Below are 16,650 nucleotides of genomic sequence, written 5' to 3' on the forward strand. Positions count from 1 at the left end.
TTTTGAGAGATTTTGTTGTGTTTGTTTATCGATTTGATTTTTCAGGAATTGGGAGCGCTTTTGGATGATGACCTTTAACTTCTGCCCCATTTATTTAATTTTTAATTAAATATGAAATTGAAATAATTATTTAATTAGATCATCCAAACTTTGTTTAAATCTAGGAGATTTTGCTGTATTTGTTTATACAATTTAACATTTCACGAATTTCCTGCGTTTTTTGAAGCACTATCTATAAGTACTTATACCGCTGCGATTGCGATTGTGGAAAAAAAAAAAAAAAAAAGTTAATTACAACCATAATTAACAAAAATAGAAAGAAGTTTTGTGACTTCTCATGGTTTAGCAAAAGAGTACTTCAAGGCTTATTGAGTTATCTATCAGCAGATAGGAATGAGTTTCAGCTAAGGCAATTGCAGGCATGTTAAAGATTGCTTGGCAATGCAGCCTTTGAGGCAAACCATTTGTGGTGCACACAAAAGGAAAACATCATAAAATCCTCTGCAATACCTGTCATCCAATTTTTTATATTTTAATTGTGAAAGACACTGATGGAGAATCCATATATTTTAATTGTGAAATGGGCAATGAGTATACAGGGCCATGATTGTTCTGTTCTATGTTGTCAAATAGTGAGATTATATTGCATATGTGCTATGAAGTTAGTTACACACGGTGTAAAGACGAAAATCAAAGAAAAAAATACGTAACAAGAGCAAAGTTAAAAAGGAAATTACATGATTAGTACTACAACGACCAAGCATATGCACTTCAGTATTCGAACTAGTCATACAAAGACAAGCAGAGCCATTCTTTAGATTTAGAACCCACCTGAGCATGCAATGATATCTATTTAATAAGTAGTCCAATCTGCTTTTGCAGCAATAAACAATCACCATCAGAGGTAACTTCTATGTATAATAACAACTGTATAGCTATTTGTAAGCAAGTGGGATACCTTTGTACCATGTGCAATCCACTCCAGCTACAATTAGAAAAGTTACAAATTGCATAGCATCCATTAGAAAACAATGAGATCAATTGCATAGCATCCATCCGGTATGTCATTTCTCAAAAATTGATTTGTTGTATAGTAATTACTACGCACTATTGTGTACATTTCCGTGCATGGGTCCTTGCTTCATGGCTTTATCTCGATCTCACAAGTTAAGCTAAAAAAATACAACATTGTTTGGTGTCATGTGTCCGTGTATGCGTCCTTGCTGCATAGCTTCATGATCTCGCACGTTAAGCTATAAAATACAAGATGCCAAGATTATTTGCTTCAGAGCCTTATTCTAACCCAAAATATAAACCAAAATGTACCTTGCAGATTATGATTGCAGGAGGCAGTGACACTATCACAATTACCTTGAGAATTAAGAAAAATGTCTTAATTTTCTTTTCACTATGACTCGCTCTCACTGTATTTTATCTCTGTTTCTTTCGAAATACACCTCTAAAAACTGTCTTGTTCTCAATATTTTGGTCTATATCTCACACTCCAACACGAAATGGCCGAATGACCTTTGTTTTTCTTCAGCCAAAAACCAGCGTGTCGCACACGACTAAAGTCATGTCTCATTTAATGAAGGCTCCACGTAACTTTGGGAGCCATGGCTGACAAGTACGGACCACTTTTTACAATCACGCTTGGATTGCACCTTGCTTTGGTGTTGAGTAGTTGGGAGATGGCTAAGGAGTTCACCACCGCACACGACTAAAGTCATGTCTCATTTAATGAAGGCTCCACGTAACTTTGGGAGCCATGGCTGACAAGTACGGACCACTTTTTACAATCAAGCTTGGATTGCACCTTGCTTTGGTGTTGAGTAGTTGGGAGATGGCTAAGGAGTTCACCACCAATGACCTGGCCGTGTCCTCGCGGCCCAAACTAGTAGCCACAAAACACTTGTGCTATAACTACGCTATGTTTGGCTTTGCACCCTATGGTCCCTATTGGCGTGAATTGTGTAAAATAACCACTTTAGAGATACTAACTAATAGCCGGCTTGAGAAGCTTTCCCACATTAGAGTCTCCGAAATTGAGAACAATATAAAAGATTTATACAAACTTTGGATTAAAAAAAATCACATGTCAGGCTTGATTTTGGTGGAGTTGAAGCAATTGTTTGGGGATATGAATCTCAACGTGATTCTTAGGATGATTGCTAGAAAGAGGTACTTTGGTACTAGTGATGGGGTTAATGAAGAAGAGGCTCGGTGTTGCCAAAAGGCCTTGGGGGACTTCTTTCATCTTTTGGGGTTGTTTGTGGTGTTAGATGCAGTTCCATATCTTGGGTGGTTAGATTTGGGTGGACAGGAAAAGGCCATGAAGAAAGAAGTCCCCCAAATTCCTTGTCTGACCTCAGAAGTATCTATCCCTATCTCTCCTTTGTTTTAAATTCCATTTTTTATACCCGTTTTGGATTCATTAGTTAATTGTAGGGCAATCAAATTCCTTAATAATTGTCTTCTTTAAGTTGCGTCTTGAACATTTCAATTTGAACTTCTCACGTTACATATTTGATTCAAATTATAATATCATGGAGTTTGCCAATCACAAAATATCAACATATAATATAACATTTTTTTTACAAGCGAGATATATATTCTGTCAAAAGAATAAATTTTGAGGCACAATTTTTTCCACAACTTGCTAAAATAACCGGTTTTAAATAGTGAAATTAAAAATGATATTAGTGATGGGTCCATATATACGTGATATCTACTACTTAGAACTTGCACTCAAAACTATACATGAAAAGTTTGTGCTCTCCTACTCTTTGTAGGGCCCTCCTTTGCTGTTTTACTGTAATTTACTGTTGCTTATGTATTCTTTCTTCCCCTAGTGGGTTAATAATTTTGTTTCCTTTCATTAAAAAGGGAAAGAAAAAAAAAATTGACATATATCTTTTTTTAAGAAACAAACTCACACTACACACTCAAGAGGGAGAGAAAAAATTGACAGGTATCTAACCAGAGGCAAAACACTATGTCATTTAAATATAAGCCACAAAAGTCTATTAGAAAGAAAATGATATATCATGGAATAATATTTATACAGAACAAGATGATGATTCAGAAAAGTACTAGAGATTGTTTCAAACAAAAGGAAGGAAAAACAAAAATGGATGCCCACATACAGTATGGACTACGTAGGGCCGGTGATCAGTGCAAACCCCATAATTTCTATCATAATTTGTTTCAGAATATGTATTGAAAGTTCAAAAAGGGTATAAAACACCTTTGAACGTTTAGACCCCAAATAACAAAGATACCAATTCAAGCTTTATATCAAACAATTAATGTGCGGAATATGATAACGAGCTTATAACTGAATTGATAGAACAATCTAAGCCAAATATAAACACATCCACAGCAGTAAATATAAGGCAAAGGAAAAGGGAAAGAAGATGCAAACACACGGACAACACACGATGTGTTATCGAAGAGGAAACCGAAGTCCTCGGCGTAAAACCTCTCCACCGCCCTCCAAACGGTCAAATAATCCACTAAAGAATGTAGTTGAGATACATGAACAGCAGAAGACCCTCCAAGCCTAATCTACTCAAGTACCTAAGCCCTCCAAGCTTCTTGCTCCAACGAGGTTACGCCAAACCTATTTCTTCTCTAGCTTCCCGGATTCCGCTACTTGACCATAGCATCAACCAATGTATATTGGTTCCTTTCCAAACTGCTTCCCAAAGCACCAAATGAACCTTCTCACAGACGTGGGTGTGATGAGACAAGGGTTTGGTAAATGACCTCTCAAGGGTATGACAATGGAGAGGAAGAGAGTAGAGGAATTTGTAGTCTCTTTTGATGAAGATTGAGGATGAGTCAATCTTGTATTTCTCTAGGGTTTTCTCTCACAAAATTCTCTCTGGAAGCTCTCTCAATATGATGGGTATAATGGTGTATATATAGTAGGGTGAGAAGGGAATGCAAAACGTCAGTTTTTGCCAAACAGGGCAAGTTGGCGACTTGATCTCGCGGCTTGGCCAAGTCGCGAAATCAAGTCACGACGTAACGGCTTGGCCAGACTGGAACTTTTGTCCTGTAGCGTGACAGCTGGCGCGACCCTTTAGCTTCCCAGTCTGCCTCTCACGTGACTGCCTTTCACAGCTTGCCAATCGCGAATCACCTGCAAATATTGCAGTTTACCAAAAAAAAAAAAAAGTGCATGATTAATTGGTTTGTCTATTTCCTTGCAATTTTTAATGCAAGGGAAAGTTAGTGGCTATGCATCAGTCTTTGAGAAGTACCACGAGAAGGCAGAATCCCTTATTTGAGACCTTTTTAACATTGGAGGGTGACTTAGAGGAAAACTAATATAGATTTTGTCATAATTCTAGTTGTTTAAGTTTAAAACAATATTTTTATGTCATGGTTTAATTTCAGGATTTCTTTGTATATTCTGTATTTTAAAGTTTGAACTTATAAGAATTTTTATGTTTCAATGGATCAATTTTTGGTAATCATTATACTATTGTAACAAGATAATTAAACAAAAATGATATAAAACAACTTAAAAATAAATAAATAATAAAATATTATCACTGATGATATAAAAATTTGGTCATGAATAACTTTATAGTGACGACAAAATCCCTTGTAATTTATAGAATAGCAACGCTACTTAACTCCTTGCAAAAACATTTTAAGTGACAGCTTAACGTCGTTACTATTATTTTTAACTAATTGTGAGGGGTTAAAAGCCCTCGAAAATAAATGTTAACGATGACACTATAAAATATGTCATCAATTTGAAATTTGCAAATAATTGATTGCGAGAGTATGAAGGTCTTCATAAATAGTATGAAGGTCTTCACAAATAGTCGTCGACTTTTCTCGTCATTTGGTAATATATTTGTGAGGGTAGATTTGTTCAATAACAACAATGGATTGCCCTTGTAAATTATCGAACAAATACAACGGCCTTCGAGAGCCATATGCCATTGCTAATAACCTTTGCGACGATATTTGAATTTTCACGAGAGCATTTTACTCTCGCTAGTAGACTCTTTTCTTGTAGTGTATATATATATTTATATTTATATTGGTAGTGACCTTACAAATCTCACAATCACTACATTGGCATAATTATATGCAGAGTGTTTGTATAGCAAGTCGATAGTAGTAAAAGTAGGAGAATGAAGTAGAGAACTTGGAGAAATAAGAGAACTTTCAAAACAGTGTTAAGTGTTTTATGTGTTTAGTAAACAAATTATATATATATTTTAAAGGACAAATTTTAGCTACAAAATTAGTTGTAGCGTAAATATCAATAGCTATGGCATCAATAAATTGTTTAAATTTCAAGTTTTTGTAATTTAAAATTATGCATAAAATATAAATTTATAGACTATATAGTAAATAATATCTAATTAATACAAAATTTGACATGCGTATTAAGAGCATAATGAACGTACAATTCAAATGTTAGATTTTTAAAATATGTAGTAATGATTATTTTATTAAGTAAAGTTGTACCCTTAAACTACAATCAATTTTGTAGCTAAAATTTGTCATATTTTAAAATTCTTTACAGCACTTAATATTAGCACAAATAGTGTTAAGTGTTGTATGTGATTACGTGTATGCACATCCCCGCTAAACTAAGACCCTTTTTGTTTTGTCAATAATTTTCCGTTCTTTTTTGTTATCTATTATTATTATTATTTACTTTAAGGGTAAATTACCTAGTTAGTTCTTATATTTTACATCAAATGTCAATTTGATCTCTAACCTTTTAATTTAATCAATTTGATCCTTAATCTTTTAATATCGTGTCAATTTTAGTCCATACCATTATCTACTAGACGGTAAGATCTGATGTGACAAATGGAATATTAAAAAATTATTTTTCCTACCACATCAATTATCAATTGTTTAGCCGCATCAGACTTTAAAAATAAATATTAAAAAAAAAAAAACAAATTTTATGTCCACATAGTTAGATTAGATTACCCCTCCTAAAAACTTCTTTTTTTTCAAGTTCATATGCACGGTGGCTAACAATCTCATGGGAACAAAAGAAAGGAAAAGAAAAGTATATCATACAAATGGGGAAAAAGCACACCCGAGGTGGTTATCTATGAGGATGGGCTGCCATGAGCTGTTGTTATTCTTCAAGGAGGGATGTTGCCCCTTGGTAGTGTTGGAAAATTTGGTTTTGTATCTCATACAAAATACACAGCGGAAGCAACAAAAATGGATCTATTTCATTCATGATTGATAACATGTACTATGTAAATTTTAGAATTTAAGAACAAGATAGCGTACCTTGGTACGGTGAAATTCAAAAAAAAAAAAAAAAATAGAAGTACTTGGGAACACTTTTAATCTTCACTCCAATTCCACTTTACGCCCAAGAAGTGTGGTCTCTCAATCAGTTTCCAAGGGAGAATAATCGAGTGGCTTCACTCACACATACACACCATTTCACAATGATGTCTCTCTTTTTCTTTTCACTAATGAAAAAATTCTGTATGTTTCTCTCTTTATAACTAATTGATTATCTAATTGGGCTGGCCTATTAGACCTTTCCAATTGAGCTTTAGTCTGTGGCTTGCAGTAAGACCAAAAGGGACCAATAAGACACTAGGTCCAATGGGCCTTGGGCTTTTTTGTCAACTCTTGACAAGTCCAAAGTTACCATTAATTATATTTAATATCACTATATAAATATAATTTCACTCTAGGCCTTATTAATAAATTATATCCCAAGACTTTATTATACATGGAACATCTTCATAAAATATTCGTAGTAATACAAAGTCATGAATATAGACTGCCACTTTGTAAATTACTACATCTTAATCATTGAATATCTGGTTTAATCCTTTAAGTTATTCATCATATATTTATGAAATCCAACTTCATAAATATATACTTTATTAACTATTTACTAAAGTAGTTAGGCCTAACATTCTGAATAACATACCCATTAAACTTATCTCAAGGGAATATTTTGTATCTTCATTAAAAGACTATGAATTCCATCTTGAGAATATATGTTTCATCAACACTAAATGTAGCTGCCCAACATACTGAGGTTTTGACCGTTACTTTAAATCTCACTCCTGATATATCAAAGCAATCTACACTTCATGATCAGGTCTATTATTCTCTCAGGATTAAGAGTTCATGTAAATATATAAGTCGTGAGATTTATTATTCAATTGACATTCGTTAGGAGAATAATAAATCTCATAGCGGTCTAGTCCAATATGTTTTAACTCTTAAAACATATCAATATATCAACTAGAAGTCACCACTTCCATGATCAAGATAAATCATCTTAGTTAATATGTTATAGTCTTCGCAGATGAAACTTCCAATTTCATCACCGACTACGAACTAAATTCTGAGTTTACAAAGAACTTGTGATTTATATCTTCTGTGACTTTTCACATAAATTGCATACTATTCATCTCATGGACTCCGTGATAATGTCCAAATATTCATGTTACCATTATTTCAAATAATAATAAAACAACTTTATTAATTATAATATTAAATCATACATCATGTCATACATAATGTCATACATAATATCATACATAGCATCATACAATAGGATTTAAGGACATTAATCCTAATAGGTAGATCATAGTAGGGTGGGTTTGGATGTGTTCAAAATGGAACCTATTGTCACCTCCTAAAATTTTCTAAAATGCGTAAAAGGTTGAAAACCCAGCCTAAGAACATGCCCTTGTCATCATCCAAAATTCTAATACCTTCTCAACATACGTTCACAGCGAAAAACGTTGGATCCCTAGCCCCACTGCCCTCGTCCCCAAATTTCTCACTATCTGGCATGCCACATATCACGAGAACGCTCGCCACTGCGACACCAATGCCGCTCAGTTCCTCTTTATTGAAGGAGGAACCTTCGCTGTCCTCTCCTCTCAATCTTTCTAATTCTCCCTATCAACCTCTACGCTGGAACCGTTTCTCCAAAAAATGATCAGTTCATCAAAACAACAATCAACCACATCGCCAAAGGCTCTCCTTTACTCTGGATCCATTTCCTCTTCGTCGTCATTGTCATATTGGTTCATTTCGGTCTCTCTGCGATCTTTAAGTTAGTGTGTGTCCTTAGGCTTGGTTTTTTGGGATTTTAGAATTTTAGGGAGATTAATCTCGTGTGAACATAGATTTTGCGATTAAAAAATTTTTTTTTAAAAAAATCTGCTATGGCAGCACATTTGGCAATTGAGGTGTAGAAAAATAATTTTTTATTATTTTGTATCAAATTTTTCCATCCAAGATATAATGACAGGGATTAACTTGACACGACACTGAAAAGTTAAGGACCAAATTGACACAATTGAAAGGTTAGGGATCAAATTAACATTTGGTGTAAAAGATAGGGACCAATTATGTAATTTACCATTATTTTAAAATAGCACCTAAAAAAGAAAGTGGGATAGCATATATATGTTCCTAAGCTTAATATATCAGATTGGGACCCACTACAGCTAATAAAAGTATTGTGAAAATATTGTGACATTTTATTGTATTTCTAAACTTCTTTTTTGGTTTAGTGTTTGTTGGGGAACTTCTCTAACTTTTTTGCTGAAAATATTTTTACCAAGAGTTTGCTAAAAGCCTAGTACTATGTTTAACAAAGAGCTTCCTTAACCTCTTAATTACCCTTGTGATAACTCATAGCATAGAATAGACAATAGCGTAGAGAACCAAAAGAAAGCCACAACTTGAGAAATTTCAAGCGAAATTTTACCATCCCCCACTAGAATGGCACGATAATTTCAATCTCACCCCACAAAAGCATACCACCAGTAGTAAATCTCACAATCATTATTATAATAATAATTATTTCTGTAAACATAGTGCTACATTATTAAATGAGAAAGCAAGATTTTCCTTTTGCTTTTATTTTACAAATGGTCCCCATATAATATTATTGGACTTGGATCCTATTCAAGCCTATGATTCTTTAGAGATTTCCTATTGAAAGATTCATATTTTGTCACCCCAGTCATATTGGTACTGGATCTATAAGCACTGATGCAACATTACTTTTCATCTCTTTTCCAACGTGAGTGTAGCCATCCCCTTCCTTGTAAATGACATCTATTACTCGTGCAAGATTAAGAACACGCATAAGTAGAGGCATGGGAACAACAGTAGGCCTTATACACTCCTCATTAATATCCTTCCATGCATTAGCGACTTGCCTGTTGAAATCATCATGGACTACTTGCTCTGAGACACCATATTGCTTCATGTAGCATTCAACTGCTGAAGCAGCATGCCCTCTCTCTTGCTCAAACTACACACAAAGTTTTCCAAATGGGTAACTAGAAAGTTGGCAACACATGTATATGAAATAGACCTCACACACTAGCTTGTGACACTTGATAAGATTTTTTGATTGCATACCTTATGTGACTTCATGTCATCCATGAGTCTACCAATTACAGATGAAGCTGTAATGATCTTGGGGTTGCTAAAGATCCAATCAAATGCCTCTTTTGTAATGATGTCACCCATGCCAAGGAAAGAGATAGTTGTGAGCATAGGGTAACCAGAGGTTTTAAGTGCAATATGCATATACTCCTCCATTGTTGGGATGTAATTTTGGTGGAACCATTTGGCTTCATCAAAGTAGGCCCGAACCAAAAATTTCATCTAGGGTTTAAATAACATAAATGAAATAAGTACGTGGCATGAAAAAGTTGACAAAAAAACATGAAAAGTTAGGTTGCTTGACTCTTACAGCATCTTTTGCATAACTAACACGGTATGATCTTTCTTTCTTAGCCAACTCATTTTCAATTGCTTTAAATACATCAAAGAGTGCACGATAACATATTTGCATGTATTCTGGAAGTTGATCTATGTAGCTAATATCCCACCTAAAAATATCATGTACCAATTACAAAAGTTAGATTGACATTATACATCTTAGTCTTAACATATATATATATATATATATATATATTTTAATTAATCAATCTTTGAACCTCTCAATTGCTTCAGTGAAGAGTTCAAGTTCTTCAAGTGTGCCATAAACATCATATATATCATCAAGAATAGATGTCATAGAAATAACTTTGGTTAGTATTTTTCTTGCAAGTGAATACTGGGGCTCAAAGTAGACCGCGACTATCCAAAAGTAGCACTCAACAACTCTATCTCTTGCAAAAGGGAGTTTCCTTGCAAAATCTAAATCTTTCCACCACCTACAATTTGGATATAACAAGTAATATTGATTGATTGTAAGTAAACAAAAATAGGAAAATTCTAGGGCTATTATAAATTTTACGACAAAAAATTTATAAATTGATATGTTAAGAATATGATTACTGTCACTTTAATAATCTAATAAATGAATATTTCAATTACTTATTTGTGATTTGTGATATGTCAATTTATAAGGTTTGTATAGTAAAATTTGTAGAATTTTTAACACCACTTCCAAAAATATATACAAGTTAGTATTTTTTTTTTTTAAAAAAAACATTAATAAAAACAAAGAAATTTTATTTTTTCATAGATGGCAAATCCAATAAGGATCTTTTAGCTCCTAACCACAAAATTCATAACTTTCCTTTCTTCTAAAAATAAAAATCTAAAATCATAATATGCATATCTCAAATATTTAAAATAAACCAAAATTTTTTAGAAAATATAGAAGAACTATACTTTTAGGAAAATATATATTAAATACGTTTTAGTTTATTTATTTATAAATAATTAATATTTTTAATTTAATGAGTTATGTATATAGTACAATGGTAATAAGAGAAAAAAAATTAACCAATAAGTACTTATAAAAACTTATTTATTTTAAGAAAATATAAATACATTTTGATATTAAATTACATATTACCTAGTGATTTCACTAAGTTCTTCTTTGTGCAATGACTGCACCAGGTTAAAATCTAATATTGAAAGCTTGAGCAAAGCTTTGTTGTGTGAAGCATCTTGTTCATAAATAGAAATGTATCGTCGAGCCTCTAGCCTTGGTATGCCCTTATGCAAGGGTTGTTTTAGGGCATGAGTTAGTTGTGCTTTAGGGGATGCTATGGACTTAAGGTGAATTGTAGTGAACTCAAGGGCCTCATCAAGAATTTCTTCTCCATGGACCTTCAAATGTGTAGCTTCATAAAAGGCTAGCATGCCTTCAATGTTGCTGATCAAACTTTCCTTGAATTGACCATCTTCGTCTTTGAACTTGTTAAAAGCATCTGTTTAATAAACACCAAACTTAATTAATGAATAAGCTCACTATTACACACACACACACACACACTCTCTCTCTCATATAAAAATATGGACCAACTAGCACATCACTAAAGACATATGGAGCTTATATTTAGAAAATTAGACTCTTGTCTTACCACATGAAACCTTAAATCCTTGTTGACGTAGTAGTCGAAAACGAAGGGAAACATTGTAGAGATCATCATCTTCCACATCATTATGGTCATTATAAGTAGCATATATATGTTCTAGGGCTTCTTGGATTTCTCTTTCAAAGTTATAAGCCACGCCTAGGCGCTGGAGTGCATCAATTAAGCCCAACTGTTGTGAAAGATGACCCGCAGATGCTAAGAGCTCTTTTCTTACCTCTTCTTTCAGCTCTTCAACTTCACATACTTTACGGAAATGAATATTCTACACCATGAATTGCATGAACAAATAATTATATTGCAACAAAAAAATGCTATAAATATTATAAATTCTACTACATAATTTTAAAAAACTAGGATAGCAAATAATCATGTTACCTTGTCCTCTGAAGTATTGTTGATCAAGAAACGGTCACCCCAAATGCTTGGATGGAAATTTGCTGTCCGGCGAACAACCTCTGATTTGGCATTTTGGGATTGAGCCCCTGATACTTGGATAGACATTTTTTCTAAGTTCAAGGACGAGTCTAAGTTTTGAATGGTATGATGGGATTTGTTCTATGTGAACTGCTTGAGCGTGATGTAGAATGCCTTCAAGGCCACGGTATTTATAAGCAATGGAACGAAATGTAGTAGGATAGCTTTATGGTAGGTGAGTGAGCATCATGGAAAGATTGTATATTTTTACTGATTAGAATAATCAGTAAAGTATAATTTTTGATGCACAGTTAAGTATGATGAATCATATCTCATTAGAATTACCAGTTAATTATTACTACAATCTATTCAAAAAAAAAAATATATATATATATATATATATTACTACAATTTTTTGAGGAATAGTTAGGTATGATGAATCATATATCTCAATTGACTGGAGATCATGGACATTGCACGTGTGCTATATGTCATTGTGCATTTGGTAGAAATGGAGGGGCCCAAGTTGGAAGCCATACTTACATGACCGAAAATTTTGAAAAGTCTACTTATTCCGAAAATAAATACTAAGTTTTTTTTTTTTACTTTGAAAAATCTATTTGTCCTAAAAATAAATAATGAGCTATCCCTCTCTTTTCCATGAAAAAGGTAGAAGGAAATTTAATCAAAAGTAAAAAACTAAAAAAAAAAATCAAAAGTTTAGATATTTAAAAATATTCAATAAAAAACTATCTCATAAATAATAAATAATGTTACATACATATTGTAGAAATAAGACTTAGTTAATGTCTAGTTTAAATTCGACCTTTCTATATTACATTTTGAAGTGAATGAATTACTAAAAGTTAAAGTTTTAATACACAATCATATTGAATGATGATATTTCTAATAATTCGATAATTATTAGGGTGAGAGGATTTACGATTTAGACTCTTAATGTTTTTTTTTTTTTTTTGAAAGGGACAATAAAATTGTGAACCAATTGAGTTACAGTGGCTTTTGACATATCAAATAATGATATTTAATTGAACTTTAAAATGTTAAAAAGTTTAAAAGAGAATTAATAATCTCAAAATATGAACTTTTCACTTATGTTGTAGTTATGTGTCTATATGTGTGCCAGTGCGTATCCCTTAGCAAAAGTTTTGGTTCTACGCATGGTAATCCCTACTACTATTTATATTAACAAATCAAAACACTCTAATTTAGGTGACTTAGTATATAGAAGAGAAATTTACTTTCAAACCAATTTGAAAGAAAATTTCTCAAATCTATCATATGACAATTGATAAAATCATTTATATGTATTTTTAGTTATATAACTTATTTAATGAGTTATATGACTTTATTTAAATATGAAAATAGATGGTGTTACCAAAAAAAAGAATTCCATGTGTAAAAAATAAGAAAAATCCTGAATAATATTAAGTGTTTTGGCTAAATATTATTAAAATCTAAATTTATAGGCAGTTAAACGAGGAGAGAGAGAGAATTCGGTAGGAAGATTCTGACATCAAATTTTACTTTTGAATTGCGGAATTTGATGTAAAATATTCTCTCTCTTGCTGCCTATTGGTACTGTCCTTTTGTTTTTTTTTTTTTTTTGCCTCGTGATACATGTTGGCCTCTCTTGCTTCCTATTGGTACTGTCCTTTTGTTTTTTTTGCCGCGTGGTACTGCCCTTTTGACTTTTCCTTTCGTCCTCTAAGCATGTCGGCCGGAAATTCTGGCCTATGGCTCATATTTAGCAAAATATTTAGCAATATGCTCAAGTTTTAAAATAGGGCGTGAGTCTATATAGTTTAAAAATAGGAGTATATTACTAAATATTTTGCCCAATAGAAGAAAAAGGCTAGAATCTCCCATGTCAGTCATATATCACATTTTTCCTTTTTTGAGTGAGACCATATCTTATATCTATTTTAAAGATCCTGAGTGAGGAGATATTCCATATTTATTTGAGGTCCTAGCTAGGTTGTATTGGTGTGAAAATTATCATCCGAGAGTAGGTACCGTAAGGGTATAATATTGGACTCTTTTTTTGACAACACACAATGCCTACGTTTGGATAGCACGGTTAGTTACTCAAAGTTGTGTTGCGTTTTCTGCATTTTTTTTTTTTTTTTTCAGCCGGATTTGTTGACTTTTGTGAGAGAAAAATATTGTGCATGTACTGTGCGTATACTATTTACGCACTGTTCATGCACTGTTCACACATTAAAAATATTAAAAGTGGGTCCCATGGTACTATTCATATATTTAAAAAATTATTTTGCTACAGTGTTTTCAGCAACAATCAGTTTTTAGCAACTTTCAGCAACAATAAGTGCTATCCAAACAGACCCAATATTAGACTCTTAGTAGCAACTAGTGACAGGAAGCAAATTCGAGATAATTTTTGTGCTAATGGGCAGCTTGTCGATGAAGTCCAAACTCTTCTAATGATGTGTAGGTTTTAGAGTTTTAGAGTTAGTTTGAAAACCATTTATTTTACTAAAATTTAAAAAAAAAAAATACTAAAAGTATCTAAATAAATAATTAAAAAAAAAAAACTAAACTAAACTAAAAGCTGACTGCTTATGCTTTACCGCAGCATAATATGACTATATAGATAGTGGGGAGTCCTCCTTTACTTACGGTCATTAATTGCATTTGTTTTTTGGTTTCTTCTTCTATATTGTTCGCTTCTTGTTCTACAATTCATATTAGTAACTTTTTTTATTAAAACAAAAGAGACTAACATTAATTTTAAATTAGAGAGGTACTTGATACAAATTGCAGCATTGGCATGGAAAATCTAATTGAAAAATCGAAATGACACTTAATTAATGCAAAATTAAACTACAATTATAATTTAATTTAAATCCTTAGTATTGAACTTTTCATTTAAAACATCATGTAAATGTTTCACCAAAAGTATTATGGTGATGTCAAATTTTTTGAATGTTCCCTTCCCATCTTTTTTAACTATTTGGTTTGTTAATATGTTGAACTTTTCATTTATTATATCATGACTTCTCTCAGACTTTGTAAAAGTGGGATCTAAAGTGAGATCCAGGCTCAGTTTGGTTGTAGTTTGTAGTCAAATTGCCAATATTTGCATTTTTTTCCCCCATCTTCAAAGGTGGATGTCCCTTTGGGCCTGCTTGCCTACTTGGGCATACGGTTCCTCTATGTGAAATGAAGAAGTCTGAGTTTTCTGACTGCTTAATCTTTATTCCCAAAGGACATTTATTTCTCATACATCCTCCAGAATTGATGATTGAACCATAGGAAAATTGGGGGGTTGCACATCTCGATTCTTGACCACTAATTCTAAATTATTTTTGGCCGCAGTACTGGCTGAATAGAAACTCCTTTTGGTCCTTTTCTAAAATAGAATCACACTAATAATTCAAAACTTAGTGAATGGTCATTGCATCTACCTCAATAATAAGACAATTCATGTGAGGAAGCTTCATATACATATATACATATAGTACTAGGTGCCAGTTACTATGGATTTTACGAGTATATACGTACAATGCAATAATTAGTAGTTCATGCAACGTGTAGAAGTAATATTTTAGTAATCGGGTAAAACTTTGGTAGAGTATCGCAGGTGCAATATATTAAGTTCCTCAATTAACTTCAAACACTTGGTTGTATTAATCAATAAAACACAAATAATATTGCCTTCATGGCTATCAAATCCAAACACTGTTAATTGATAGATTCATGGTAACCTAAAAAATTCTATGTTGGCGCTGGGATGGTGTTTTTTCTAGTCTGTTTTGTAATGGAGTTTGTCTTTGATTTGGTTGGTTCTGCAATTGCAACCTGTTTTGTTTTAGTTCTTTGGCCTGGTTTGTTGTCATGGTTGTTGGGTGAGTTGACTTGCAAATGATCTATTGTCTACTGTTTTGGGTGGTTATGCATGTTGTCCTATTTGCCAATTTGGAGTTGGTCATTTGTTTTCCATAATATTCTGTTGCTTATCGAAGAAATATAATGACCCCTATAACTGGTTTTTTATTTATTTATTTATTTATTTATTTGGAGAAGGCATATGGTTACAAGTTTACGCAAATAAACTCATAATTCAATCATTGCGGTGCTATATATTAATTTAATAAATTTATATATTAATTTAATAAATTCATTGGACATTTTAAGAGTCTTGTAGTTGGAGGAAGAGGCCTACAATGGATTTGAAAACACTAAAAGGTACCACTTAGTTGAGCTACAAAGCTCTTAACCATGGTAGCACAATGTTAATTAAAAGGTAAAGCGAATACATACATGAGCAATTTGTTTCTTTGACGACCTCAAAAAGAAAAAAAAAAATGTGCTTTGATGCATTTTGCTAATTTTTTATTTGCTAAAATTATTGTAAATTTTGAGAAGCAAAAAAATTAAAAAAAAATTAAAAAAAACGCACTCTTAGTCATAAAAATTCTAATATCTTGTCAACAAATTAAGATAGGTAATATTCCATTAATTAGTTAATCATTGATATCTGTTATTTAGGGTTTGGAATTAGGAAAATGAGTATCTAAAACCATGGAGTAAATTGTGTTTAAAGGAAATAAGATGTTTTTCTCATTAAATTTTTTTGTGTGTGTATAATATCAAATTAAATTGATTATCAATATATTGGTCCTCCTCATCAAAAAGAATGGTCAGTGATACTAAATTACAATGCTCTTGACATATATAAACAATTATAATATGTTTATATATGTGTGTATTTTTTGTTTAACATAATTTTTTGTTATTATTATTATTATTATTATTATTTGATAGATAGATAATGGAGAAAAGGGGGGGGGGGGGGGTTGAG

The 16,650-nt window shown here is 32.4% G+C and overlaps 2 protein-coding genes across 2 annotated transcripts; one reads left to right on the forward strand and one right to left on the reverse strand.

The window, feature by feature from the left end:
- Positions 1 to 1,768: 1,768 nt before the first annotated feature.
- Positions 1,769 to 2,404, forward strand: LOC136063815 (cytochrome P450 82A3-like). Its single transcript, XM_065764737.1, has one exon. The coding sequence runs from the start codon at positions 1,769 to 1,771 to the stop codon at positions 2,402 to 2,404; it is 636 nt and encodes a 211-aa protein (XP_065620809.1).
- Positions 2,405 to 8,811: 6,407 nt separating this feature from the next.
- On the reverse strand, positions 8,812 to 11,957 carry LOC112020918 (sesquiterpene synthase 2). The gene is made up of 7 exons (XM_065764747.1): positions 11,769 to 11,957; positions 11,379 to 11,655; positions 10,868 to 11,225; positions 9,999 to 10,217; positions 9,752 to 9,890; positions 9,415 to 9,663; positions 8,812 to 9,304 (listed from the first exon to the last, which is right to left on the reverse strand). The coding sequence occupies exons 1-7, from the start codon at positions 11,892 to 11,894 to the stop codon at positions 9,011 to 9,013; spliced, it is 1,662 nt and encodes a 553-aa protein (XP_065620819.1). The 5' UTR covers positions 11,895 to 11,957; the 3' UTR covers positions 8,812 to 9,010.
- Between the last annotated feature and the right edge of the window lie 4,693 nt (positions 11,958 to 16,650).

The sequence above is a fragment of the Quercus suber genome, unplaced genomic scaffold, assembly GCF_002906115.3.
Source record: "Quercus suber isolate HL8 unplaced genomic scaffold, Cork oak 2.0 scaffold_581, whole genome shotgun sequence".
Taxonomy (NCBI): domain Eukaryota; kingdom Viridiplantae; phylum Streptophyta; class Magnoliopsida; order Fagales; family Fagaceae; genus Quercus; species Quercus suber.